The 13,293-nt window shown below is 39.9% G+C and overlaps 1 protein-coding gene across 11 annotated transcripts in view; it reads right to left on the reverse strand.

Moving 5' to 3' along the window:
* DOCK7 (dedicator of cytokinesis 7) overlaps window positions 1-13,293 on the reverse strand; it is a 164,484-nt gene that overhangs the window by 55,706 nt on the left and 95,485 nt on the right. For 8 of the 11 annotated variants that reach the window (XM_075936139.2, XM_075936137.2, XM_075936135.2 and 5 more), the window contains exons 17-24: window positions 10,349-10,487; window positions 9,987-10,088; window positions 9,655-9,741; window positions 8,774-9,005; window positions 6,696-6,860; window positions 5,583-5,752; window positions 2,205-2,297; window positions 876-965 (exon numbers count right to left, since the gene is read on the reverse strand). In XM_075936139.2, the coding sequence (XP_075792254.1) occupies window positions 876-965; window positions 2,205-2,297; window positions 5,583-5,752; window positions 6,696-6,860; window positions 8,774-9,005; window positions 9,655-9,741; window positions 9,987-10,088; window positions 10,349-10,487 (1,078 nt within the window). The remainder of the gene's footprint in view (window positions 1-875; window positions 966-2,204; window positions 2,298-5,582; window positions 5,753-6,695; window positions 6,861-8,773; window positions 9,006-9,654; window positions 9,742-9,986; window positions 10,089-10,348; window positions 10,488-13,293) is intronic. The other 3 variants (XM_075936140.2, XM_006126764.5, XM_006126765.5) reach the window with 1 other exon arrangement.

The following is a 13,293-nucleotide window of genomic DNA, read 5'->3' on the forward strand; positions in this document are numbered from 1 at the left end:
TGAAGGATCCCTCCCCCATTAACAATATAGGACGCTGCTGTGATGTGTAAGAGGAGAAACATTTCATGTCGTTTTGGTCCCATCATTATAATATAAAGTGCTGACAATTTTCTTCCCCCAAAAATGTTTGTTGCTCAAATTAGTTTAAAAAATCTACCTTTTTGCGTGGTCAGATTCTTGAAGTAAAGGAGAGTAAAAAGGGGACATATAAAGCAATTTGTATAAAAGTCTATATTTATTTTGCAAAATAACTTTAGCAAAATGGTACATATAGGGGGGAAAAACCACACTGAGCTCACTACCACCTTCCTTATTTAGCTTCAATTCCAAGAAAGAACAAACCAGATTAATAGAAGTCACTGGTATTGTTTTTATTATTCAAAAGTCATCATTACTTAGATTATTCTTACCTCCTTTAAAATGGGCATAAATCCAGAGTAAACCCTGTCTTCACTAGAGGTATGGATTATGTAAATAACTTATTTTTAAATCACTGTATTAGAGTATTAGCTATTTAATACTGAGGGCCAGATTTACATGAGTGTAAATCCATGTAAATCTGGCCCTCAGTCTTAAATAGCTAATACTCTAAATACAGTGATTTAAAAATAAGTTATTTACATAATCCAACAGCACCATTAATATTTTTTAAAGCCTATAGTAATTCCGTAAAAGCAACAGGAACATTCACCAGACAAGCCTCTTCTGCTCTTTTACTCTTCCTCATTTACTTGGTCAGGACATTTTACATACGAGAGTGCTCAGCAAAAGCAGTTCCCATTGACCTCTGAAAATCAGTCCAAAAGACTGAATCATATTTTAGAATGACTCGATCTCCCTGCCCCATGACATCAATTGTCTTCACTGACATCTACCTTTTTAGTTGGTAACCGTCCTGTTAATGTTTGTAAGAAACTTGACGTCTCTGTGTGCGAAGACATACGATTACAACTTCGATCTGTAGCCTACAGAGTGGAGATGAATGAATGATGACAGCACATTAAAATTTCCTGGGGATGGTTTCTGCAGCTCAAGGACAATACACATTTATAAAATACGGTTTAACAGTACATTTTACAGGTTTTCACACTTTCTTCCCCCCCCAAAAAACCCTCTTCGTTGTATGTTTAAAGAGAGAGACACAACAACAAAAGCATTGTTGTGGTTTTGTTTGGTTATTTGTAAAAGAGTTACATGTTCTTTACATAAAAGCATGTTTTTAGGCACAAAGACATTTAATGCTGCAAAGCATGAAACCTTTTCGTACTTCTATTCTGTCAACATGCAGATATCTGGAAAATAACATTTCTATATGTTTTAGTGTCATATCTCTCAATCTACCATTCCAAATGTGTGGACAAATATACCCTCCTCCCCTTCCCCCATAACCCATGTACTAATACAGGGAATCAGAAATGTACATGACATTTTTTTTCTTTTAGCACACAACTTTATCCACAAACTCAATTTCAAGATTCAACACTTTTGATGGTAATAACTTTTCATAATGCAAGTGAGCTCACACTAGATTTGTGTGGGAGGGAGATAAATTTGACTTTACAAGGAAGGAAAGTTGAGAGATATGTTCAAAACAATCATGCAGTGTAATGCAACAGGCAACCAGGGTTAAATAAGTGACACCTATCTTAATTAAGCCACTACGAATTTCATACTTTGCAACACAGAACAGATACAGCAGTATCTTACAAATCACTGCTTACAATAATTAATTTTTGGTTTAATTATCTCTCATTCAAACATTCACATAAAAAGAATCAATTTAATATGAAGGATAATAAATGCTTTATGAAAATGGTAAAATGGTTCACAACGTTAAAACAAAAAGCAAACATGATGCTGCATCATACTGTGATCAATGTTTCCATGAAAAATGTGCTTTACCTAACGTGGAAGCTAACATTGAACAACAACAATGGAAAGGAGCTGTAGCATCTAAATTTCACAAACTAGCTACTACTGAAATGGAAGGAAGGGGACATTGTTTATACATTTTGTGGGTTTTCATGCAGTGCAGTGGTGGAGGGGACAGGTGCTAATTTTAAAAGAAAAAAAATTAACTTTTCAAAGATTGAAAAAAGCAAGCGACCAAAACCATAGTAAACACTTAAAAGGAGATGTTCTTTAGGAAAAGACCAGCCAATAAAAACAAAAACAAAAATCCAAAATTCTAATGTAGACACCACCTGTGTTGACTCTGCACTTGGACTGGGGTTGGATCCCCATGGGGCAGCTTTGGGACCACCAGTGTTTACCCAGGAATTGGAGCGATCTAAACCCTGGGCATATAATAGAAAGCAGTTGGGAAAGGAAAGACATATTACACGTTGCATGCCACACAGTAGTTTAATTTAGAGATATGCAGTCCTTAAAAGAAATAAAAGTGTGTTTTACACACACATATCACCAATTAGTACTGTTAAAGCAACCTGAATTCTCAGGCACATGTTGAGAAATTTTAGTCTTGAAGATTATTTTGTTATATTTCAATTACACGTACACAACATTGATTAGAACATCTATTCAGGCTACACCTGTTGTATATGTACTATCCATGCACCAAAATCATTATGATACCAAATTCTGCTCTCTCTTACATCTTGAGTAATCCAGTGATATCAGTGGAGTGACTTCAAATTTACACTGATGTAGCAGAACAAAATCTGGCTCATAGATGATGGGAACCACAAAAGGTGATCCGTGGAGGGTCTACATTTCTTGAGGCGGGCTACTTGCCATACAGAGTTAATAAACTACACAAGTCCTGTTGAACAATTTTTGAGCTCTGAAGAGACATCAAAAGAGCTCTCAGAAGTCTGCATGTTCATAGAAAATAACTCTAATATCCTGGGGAAAAAGTCCTAAGTACAAGATTTCAAAAAGGAGCAACTGACAAAAAGTGTTTTTTTCAAGACTCCAAGGTCTATATGACTTTTTTTTAAAAAAAGGTTATCATAACACAACATTATTTTTTCAAATGCTCATATATTTGAAAAAAAAACCTAATTAATATGGAATTTGTTCTCAAAATCCTCCTCCAAGAGACCATGTATGTAAAATTTCAGATGGAAAAGAATTATGTTCTGTTCCAAGAAAGTTAAAGAAAAGGCAGGGTCAGACAAAACTGGGCTCATTCCATAAGTTGTTTTACATTAGCCAAAGAGTTGGATCCAAAGATTACTGAATGCAATGGGAGCCTGTTAATGGCATGGCTTTGGATCAGATCTTCTGGACTCATTACGGCAATGCATAGGATAGCTCCTCAAAACATCCCCAAATGAGCTTCAGTCCTCATCTGGAACGGAGGACTTTTCAATCTCTATGCCAACTTTGCTTAGATGAACAGAAAAGGTGCAGTTTAGATGCCAGCAATGATGCTGGTTTTTTAAAATAGAGACTTTTGTCAACTACAAACTGAATCCGGACCATCAACTCATTTCTCACAACCCATTAAAAAAAAACAAAAAAACCTACAGTCCAGATTTAAACCGGTAGTATCCCTGAAATTATGCCATTAATAACCCACTGACCATCCAGTATGAGAACGCACAACATTGTTGCAATTTTGCTCATACCAACTCAGTAACAAATTGACAATCCAAACAATGAGTTCTGTTCTGAATCCCTTGTCAGCAGAAGCAAACAAAAGCCCCGACTGTGCAAAGGTGTAAGCTTAATTTTACACCCTGAGTAGAAATCAATGGGACTACTTGCAGAGAGTCAAATGAAGCACATGTCCTGATCCTGCAGACACCTAAGCACGTATGTAACTTTGCTCACATGCACATCAAGTGACATGTGGACTTACGCGTATACAGGAGTAGGAGCCAATTTTGGTTTAGACTAAAAGCATAGAAGCCCCTTTCATGGTAACTACGTACAGAACTGAGAATTTCCCCTCCTTTCAAGGAGGAGTAATTATGAAGTACATAAAACTTGTTAAATTCCAGAGAATGGCTGAGGTCCCAGTCCTGTAAGAAGATCTGCGTAGTTGCCCTCCACTTGCTTGTGCAGATACACTAGCAGGAATATATTCATAGCAGTCAACAACTGGGTAATTTCTGTTTCTTCCCTGAATACTTACGACAATTTAGGAAATCGACATACTTTTATTACAAGCACAAAATAGCATAAAGGATATTTTTGTGCAGATGCCAAATTTGCTTCAGAAATAATAAGAATCCCAAAATAGCAGAAGACATAAAGATTAGTACCAGACCCCAAACTTCCTGCATTGTGTTGATCCAAAGCAATCCTTAAACACTGTGAAAAGAGAGAACTTAAAGATTTTTAGAATAAAATCATAAATATAACTCAGCGATGGCTTAAATGGAATCTACCAGATAACCTACACAACAGATAACAAATATAGGGGTTTATTCCAAACAATTAAACGAAACAAACAAAACGAGGGGTGCTTTTTAAAAACAGAACAGATCCTATGACTGGTCCTATTTTCAAGTGAAGGCTCTTTAGTAGGAAGGTCATGTGCCTAAATCATTATTTGGGTATGCACAACTGGTATTTTGAACTTATGTACCACTGTCAGCATTTTATGAAGACATCTATATTTTGACTGCGGGGCTTGACAGGTAGAAATAAGTACATTTAACTTTGATTCTGTATATTCAGATCCAGCTTAGTATCTGCTGACCACGTTACTGCCAAGAAATATTTCCAAGCAGAGAGTATGTAGCTGCAAGAAAATCTCTTTCCATTTTCTATTGCCACATTATTCACTCAGCCACCACATGGAAAGCATCTAAAATCCAATGTAAATTCCAGATGCGCATCGCTCCCCTGAGTGTTTCACCAAAGGTCAAGGTTGTTTAATTAGAGAGACATTTAAGTGGATCTTTAAAACTTGTTAAAGTCTTCCAGTCCTTGCTTTATTTATTTATTTTAAATAATGATTCACCTAACAGAACTTTTCTTGTCTTCAGTCTGATGAGAAAATTTCCATTTTTAATCATTCAGAAATTAGTGGCACGTCTATTTCAGATCAAGTCGTCTTTGCCTTTCTTTGAATACAATTTTGACATGGGTGGGTGAGTACTAACAAACTCCATGAGTTGATCTTTCAAAGGACTGGGCATTGAAAGTTCTTTCAAGCTAATCCATGCCGGAAAAATAAAGGGGGGGGGGGGGTGCTGTTGAGAAGGGGCTCTGACACTTTTTATTGGTGAAGGCTTGAAAACACACACACACACACACACACACACACACACACACACACACACACACACACACACACACACACACACACTAAAAATAATCCTGCCCTCTCAACCACCATGTCTTTACAGGGCACACACGTCAGGAGACAGGGTGAGACTGATACTTGTCTCGCTCTTCTCTAAAATAAACACAGTTGCATGTGTTCTGGGAGCAAGATGCCAGCTACTTTCCCAACATAGGGAAACACACTGAAGGGGGCATTAGTAAGGATGTGTGAATATAGATTACTTTTTGAAAGGACAAACACATTCAAGTTCCTTCTTCATTTGTTTTAAGGTTGCAGAGAAATGTGGAGTTTCCTAGGAGCCTTAGCTGTGCAATCATACCTTACTTCCGATGATGGACCGTACTTCATCATCTGGTGAGGTGGGAGTCCCAGATATATCCGGGTTGCTGTTACTAAGACTCCTTGAGCGATTCAAGTTAAGGCTTGCTGGTCGGACAGCTGATCGAGCCATAGTAGCATAATGCACAGATCCCCCTAAACCACCAGGACCTATAATTTCACACAAAAGAACATCTTGTAATGTTATAAATCATGGCAACAGAGTGGCTGCTTTGCACCAGTCTGCTGCTGCAAAGCATCTGCATACCTGGTGGATCCGGGCAGCAGAGGAATCCTCCGATGGCATAGGGTAGCTGTAGCAACTCCTGTGCCATCCCCACACCTGGCTCTCCAGTATAGGGGATGTGGCTGGGAAAAAGGGGGCATGGTCAGAATGCCATTCTGTCCACTGATCCCTGACTATTGGAATGGCCTCTGGGGATGGTTGGCAACTGGTGTGAGATAGAGCAGCTTGAAGGCTGCTCTATCTGCTGCTCTATCTTGTGCTTGGAATCACGCTGATATGTGCCAGCCCCAAACACGGCTTAATGTCACATTAACTTCACTCCAGATTTGTGCCACATCCAGTCTGGAGAAGATGGGATCATGTGTACATTCACAAAAGAAAACATTCCCAAAAAAGAAGTCTTCCACGATGTATGTTTTGCAGTTATAGAACACTGCCATCAGACAGCCTCGACACACCTTACACACATTAACTGATTATGCCTTTGAAGTAGGCAAATACTATTAAACCCATTTTACAGATGTGTCCACTAAGTTATACAGCAAGCTAATGACAAATGTAATCCAGCAGGGATGGCTGCTAGCACCTGTTTTAAACAAGGACTTTAGAACACAGGAATGGCCATAAAGGGTCAGACCAAAGATCCATCTAGCTCGGTATCCTGTTCTCTAATGGTGGCCAATAATACCAGGTGCCCCAAAGGAAATGAACTGAACAGGTAATAATCAAGTGCTCTACTCCCTGTTACTTATTCCCAGGTTCTGGGGTAGGTACAATATTCTCTCTGATACATAACAAAGCTTTTTCATCAAACTCAATTCCAATTTCTCAATAAAATGTGTTTTAAAAAGCAAGAAGTGGCGATACCTGGTGAAGGTGAATTGGGATAGGTATTTGGTAGACGAAAAACATAATAAATATAGGAAGTCAGAAGGTTGTTTCTGCCGTGCTGGTCCTGGTTTCCTTCTAAGTTTTTGTGGAGTCTGTTTATAATTGATGCCATTGCTTCAAAAGACGCTTGACCAAGGTTAACTGAAAGAAGTCAGGGGAGCAGTTTGGTTAGGAGTGTTCAGCTGTACCTGTGATCACACTAGACATGCTCATTCCATTCCTCTCTTAAAAAACCAGCAGAGCAGGTCATAACACAGAAAAAGTTTCTTATGAAATATTTTACTTGAAGTTTGGACCAGCTCTAGCAAACACGTTAAGCAGCAGATATAAGATGTAATTATAAGCTTCCATTTGGCTTAATATCAAATTTAATGATGGGGCTCAGTTCCAGAGCACTAAAGTCTACTGAAGTTTTGCCACTGATTAGAAAAGGAGCAAACATAGGCCCCAAACTAATCTATATTTTTTAGAGCGTGCCTGTGAGTCCGTTTGTTCAAGAACTCCTCCTAAAAGCAGGACCACCAAATTTGGCAGGCAGCTTCCTCTTACCCCAACTTAAAGCAAGGTCAGGGTTTGGTTGCGCCATGAAAACAGGAAATGCCAGGAATGGGACTGTTTTTCAAGAACATGGAAAGGAAGGGGGGTGCAGTTCGGAGGGACATGATACTCACAGTGGCCACTGGGAGCAGCGAGCTATACTGCAGAGTGGCCAGCTGGTGGCTCGCCATTTTGCCTCCCATCAGTCCAGGTAAGTAGCCCACGGCCCCAAACCTTCCCGCCCCATCCCCTCCAGCCCTTACCAAAGAGGGGTGTAGAGAAAGCCCTGCCGGCTGGAAGGGCTGGGGGAAAGAAGGCCCCTGCTGGCTGAGGGGGAGAAAAAGCCCTGCTGGATGGGACCCCACCGCCCTGTGCCCCTCCTCACCTTACAACCCTCCTTCTCCCATGCCTCCAGCCTCCTGCCCCTCCCCCACATCCTCAAGACCCTGCCCTGACTTTTGCACCCCCTGCCCCGAAGGACCCGGGCAATTCTGAGTAAGTCTTCTACAGGTTAAACTTACTATATCTGTGATTCTCTGGTCCAGCAACATTTGTGGTCCAGAAAGACCACAGATGTTGCTGGACCAGAGAACCCTGGTGCTGGGAGTGCAGCAGCGGAGAGCCCTTCTGGGGCAGCCCTAGGCAGGGCAGCCGGGGAACCAGTAAGCTGTGTTCTGAGGGAACCCTGCCCAGGCAGGGCAGCAGCAGGGCCACCAGCAGCCGGTGAGCCCCCATCCCCAAGAAGTTTGATTTATTCCATCTAATCAAACAATCCGCTGCTCACACTGTGGTCTGTAAGTACAGTCATAGCTTCCTCTTGTGTGTGTGAACAGTAGGATTTTAAATACTGACAGATTCCACTAAGCGCTCAATTATACCATTTAAGCACAGCCCATTACAGAGAGCTGTGTGGGGCTGCATTGCTCGTGGTAGAGGCAAAGGATGGAATTACTGTTGGCAGGATCAGATCCATAACAACTGCATGAACAAACAGCATCTAAATCTAACCTCAGCTAGGCCAAGATTTTTTAAGGCAGCTAGAGATCTTGGGGTGTCTCAAATGCTGGGTGCACAGCCTGGTGACACATTAATAGGTTCTTACCTCCAGAAAATGTTGAGCATCCATCCACTGAAAATCTGGCCTCTTGAAGTATCTTACATTGGAAACCCTAACTCTTAAAAAGGGTGACCAGATGGCAGCAAGCATAAATAATTAGGACACTTTTTTTTCAGAGGGTGGAGAAGGGGGATATTGTTGGGTATAAAAGTCAAAACCACTCAAAACTGGGGTGTCAGGTCATCCCACCCATAAGTCACGTTGGAAAAATCTTGCTATTTCGAGTGTGGATCACCACAGATCCAGGTGCCAGCATGTTTTATTTTGAGGATACATTGTATATTTCCTTTCCTCAAATGCCAGAATGAATATAGGACTTTTTTTTTGTTTCTACACAAATATAATAAAGTTGAAAGTGTCGGTTTATCAGCTTTCTTTTTGTAAAATGTCAAGAAATTACCTATTTGGCCTGCAATGACGGGAGGCCTCACTACCAGAAGAATCAGCTTGTCAAGCAGAAGATGAAGAAATCGCACCACCGGCTCCAGCTGAGATGAATTTAAAGCTGAAATGCTGCTCTTCAATTCATTTTCCAAGTTGTTCTCCATAATTCTCATGTCTCCTATTCGCACAGGGAACATGTGCTCATCCAGAGCATGAACAAGTGCAAAGAATTTGTCGAGGTAAGGGTCCTGCACACAAAGCAGTAATCAATAAATATGTTACTTTCAAAGTCTCCGTGGATCTATCTTAAGTAATCCGTTCACCAAGGATTTATCAACGAAACAAAAAGCACATGGAGCCCCCCCACCAACTACATCACAAAGAAAACAACACAACATGTAAAAAGCTTCCAAAAAGAAATCGGGGACTTCAAAATAAAATATGTGAAGTATTTATTAGTCAAGGTGAGTGCAGTTTCATATTGTAAAACTGGAAGAGGATATATTTAGGAAAGGAAAAGAGAAACAGGAAAAACAATAAAAGAAAAAGGAGAAAAAACAAGAAAAATGAAAGTCTGAATCTGAATAATACACAGTATCTAAAATTACAAAGTGATAGGCTACAGGCTGAGGAGCTGAAAGTGCTGCAGGTCATTCTGTCCTCGATTATGCACCTAAAACTCCCACTGATCTCCTAAGGTAATGGCAGTTATCAGAATGTACTGTGAGCACAATTTGGGGTAACGGTTCTGTTTACAGTCCTCTCTGAACTTTACATCCCTTGTTATTTTAAAGCTTTCATAGAAACTGATATGAGTTTATTACACATTTATTACAAGTTCCATTGTCAAATGACTATCAAGCTACATGTGTGACTAAATCCACAATTAATAGTTACCTGCGTGTGGATGGATGATACAGCAACAACTTCTACATTGAAAACTCCTTTATGATTATCTACCCACTTCATTCCAGGAAGAGGCACCTATAGAAAGTTAAAAAAATCAGTAACTCAGGAGAGACACCTCAGGGATTACTGCACGAAAAGAGAAAGCACCTTTTTTGTTGCGCTAAGATTCTATTAATTATAATACTAACTCTATTTAACTGTCAGATGATATATACAGAACTTTTAGCATTAACAGCTTTCAATAAATAGTTGAAGAATTTCAATGATTTTCTATAGCTTTTTACTTCTGCTGAGAGATTTCAACAGGAGCAATAACTGACCTCTGGAGAAAGCACAGAATAAGCCTGCGGTGGTTTTTCCAATGAAACAGGTAGGCAGAACTGTCCAGTCTTCAAACGTCCGTTCTGAAGCATTGGTATCCACTTTAAGGGAAGGGAGGGGGGAACAACACAGTATCTTGAGTCCTACATGGTTGAATTTCACAGCAAATATTTTCTGGATAATGGCTCATATGTGATTAGTGGCCATTCTAGACATTTACAAGTTGAAGCACTATTCAAATTGTGTCATGTCATGACATGAACAACGAAGAATGAAATAAAAACAAATACATTATCAACATATCTTGCTGTAGATCAAAATCTGATTTTGTGGAAAGTAAGACAGAAAGAAAGATGCTTACAGTGTATCCGACTGGTGTCTCAAGAGGAGTGTTTTGTTTTTGTTGGCAGCTGACATGATAGAAAGTAAAAAGCAGGTGGTGATGATCTGTTAAAGTGGCAGGAAGTTTAATTTTGATTTCTTCATGAAAATCAGGAGATCTGTTTAAGGTTGAAAACAAAATCATTAGCTCAGTTATAATACAAATTCTGTAATTAGGATTATTACTAGCACTTTGATAAACCACACAGATTGGTTACTTCACTTTTTGGGTGTTGATTTTTTCCAAAATCCTTTTTAAATCTTATGTTTGAGATTGAACCACTTGTGCAAAGAAGGAAATAAATTGAGCTCCTCAGAGGATTACAAGTTTTACTTTCGGATCAGTGTTTGGAAAAATGTATCTGTCCAGAAAATGTTTGTACTGGTCTGTCGAAAGTTGTTTAATACAATGGGCCTTCTTTAAACATGGGTGTCACCTTTTTGAACAGTTAGAGTGCGTCTACACTGCAGGGCTTAACTCAAAATAAGCTACGCAAATTGAGCTACGTCAATTGCGTATCATTTCAAAATAGTTTATTTTGAAATAGAGAGCGTCTACACAGCATTTATTTCCAAATAGAGCACTCTTCCTCTGACTTCCCTTATTCCTCATACAATGAGGGTTACAGGAGCAGGAGTAAGAAGTCCTCCAGCTCAACAGCATTTCGACATTATTTCAAAATAACTGCCTATTGTGCAGACGTGGACTAAGTTATTTCAGACTAGTGCTAGTTATTTCGAAATAATGTTGCAGTGAAGATGTACCCTTAGGAAACATATTTTTGCTGTTTCATTGAACAGTACATAAAATCTGATTAGCTTCCAGAATGTATTTTTTAATTTAACATTTTACTACGCTGCATTTCTTCTCCCATCAAAGTCTGAGTGAATGCTAGATTCACAGGCTGCTGCTGCAGTTCCCGTTTCCTAGTTCAAGAGGCACCCCACAGTCTAATGGCCAGTTAAAGCCAGATCACAAAGCACTTAAATGTGTGCTTCACTTGGAACACATGAGCCATGTGCTACTCACACCATTGAAGTTCACTCTGTGCTTAAGGGATTTGCTGGACTGGAGCTCAAAATGTTTTATACCATTTAGAAGCAGAGATTTCCAGGTTTCTGATTCTGGCTGGGATTTTTAAGGTGATTACTTTTCTATGGAGTTAACTCAGGATCTAACTCGAGTACTGTTGCTAATCTCATTCCCATTCACACTTAGAACCCCCTCACTTGATTTGGATGGTGCTTTAAACCTAGTCTAGCTGGTCAGGCAATAGCTATAGGCTGCTGCTTTCACTCAGGCTGGTAACCCACTTGTACGGCAGTGCAGATTGAAGCTCAGTAACCTGAATGCTGACAGCCCTCCAATGCCTTCCCATAATTACCCCATGTGTCCAGAAGGCCAGATGAGTTCTCCACAATCCACTGGGAAAGAATCATAGGGCGGCTCAGTTTATGGCACCAAAAAGGATGAAGGTTACCAGGTAATAGTTAACTGCTCCCCAGGAGCAAACTGCCATGGGTGAAGGGCTGCTCCAGCCCCGTGGGGCTGCTAGCTTGCGGGCTGGGAATCAGCAGCCCATACCCACACCGGCTGCCACTTCCGTGCAGCACAAGGCTGCCGATTCCCAGCAGCCCAGGCGGCAGCAGCCCCTGCTAAGCGGCTTCAGCCCAGCTGTGGGAAGTGGAGGAGATGCTTCAGGCTATTGGGCTGGAGCGGACCCCACTTACCCGTATAATCGGCTAATTAAACATGATTTTATGTCACTACAAAGAACCACTAGAAGCGCCCTCAGAAATCTTAGCAACACGCGTGGGCGAGTGAGAACATAATAATTTGAGTCTGGCTTTGCAGTGGGGCTGCTCACCAGTGGTAGGCTGACCTTGGTGTCGATCACCAGAGTGAATCTTGTAGCAAAGCTAACCCCCAAGTTGCTCATTTCCTAATGCAGCAGCTTTCAACCAGGGCTCTACAAAAGGTGTCTAAGATTTCCCAAGGGGACTGCACCTGCACTTGAAAATTTTTAGGCGTCCACAAATGAAAAAAGATTGAAAACTATAGTTCAACTGAATTTCACTGGCATTTGGGCACCTTAAATCCCTTACGCTCCATTGAAAATCTTAGATGTTAATTGTATTTGTAAGAGCTCTAACCATGCTAGAGACAGTGGCTTCTGAAAAAATGTCAGAACTGAAATGGGGAAGAGGTACAACGATAATCAAAATTATCTGATTTTTAACATGTCTTATGTCTTGTGAACCACCAGAATTTGGAATGATGCCTACACATTTCTGGAAGGCCATAACTCTAAGCTGTACAAGTATAAATAACACATATTGTTAGCCCTTCTTTTATTTGATACATTCAATAGTACCTGTTGGAAAATCTTCCATAAAATTATTCCCAATTTTTGACTGACTAATAGTAAGCAATAAAATGTTCACGGGTCCTCTGGACCAATAGTACTATTTTAGCAACGGTCCAAAACTTAAATGATCAATTCCTGGACCTCACGCCACCTCAAGCTAGAAACAGATCTATAATTTACCACATTTTCATGAATATCTTTGCATTCAACAAGGGCATTTTTCTTGTCTACTAATAAACATAAGTAAAATATGCTTTATTTTTAAAAATAAATGAATAAATGAATTTGCTTTCTAGAAATATAAAGGACAACTGGAGTACATGACTGGTTATTTAAACTGCTTTTGAGTGAATGTTAATTATTATAGAGTAGGTCAATTTTCAGATGAGGTAAGCAAATACTTCCAGTTCATAGATCTGGCATGAAATCTTTGTAAAGCACCCATTGACTAAAGTGAGGCCAGGATTCCATGCTTGATTTTTTTTAAATCAAACTACCAACTGCCTGCTTTTTTAAGTTCCTTTTCCGTACATGCAAGACTTTGTGAACAAATGTA

Source organism: Pelodiscus sinensis, chromosome 9 (assembly GCF_052426305.1).
Source record: "Pelodiscus sinensis isolate ZL-2025 chromosome 9, ASM5242630v1, whole genome shotgun sequence".
In the NCBI taxonomy this organism is placed as follows: Eukaryota; Metazoa; Chordata; order Testudines; family Trionychidae; genus Pelodiscus; species Pelodiscus sinensis.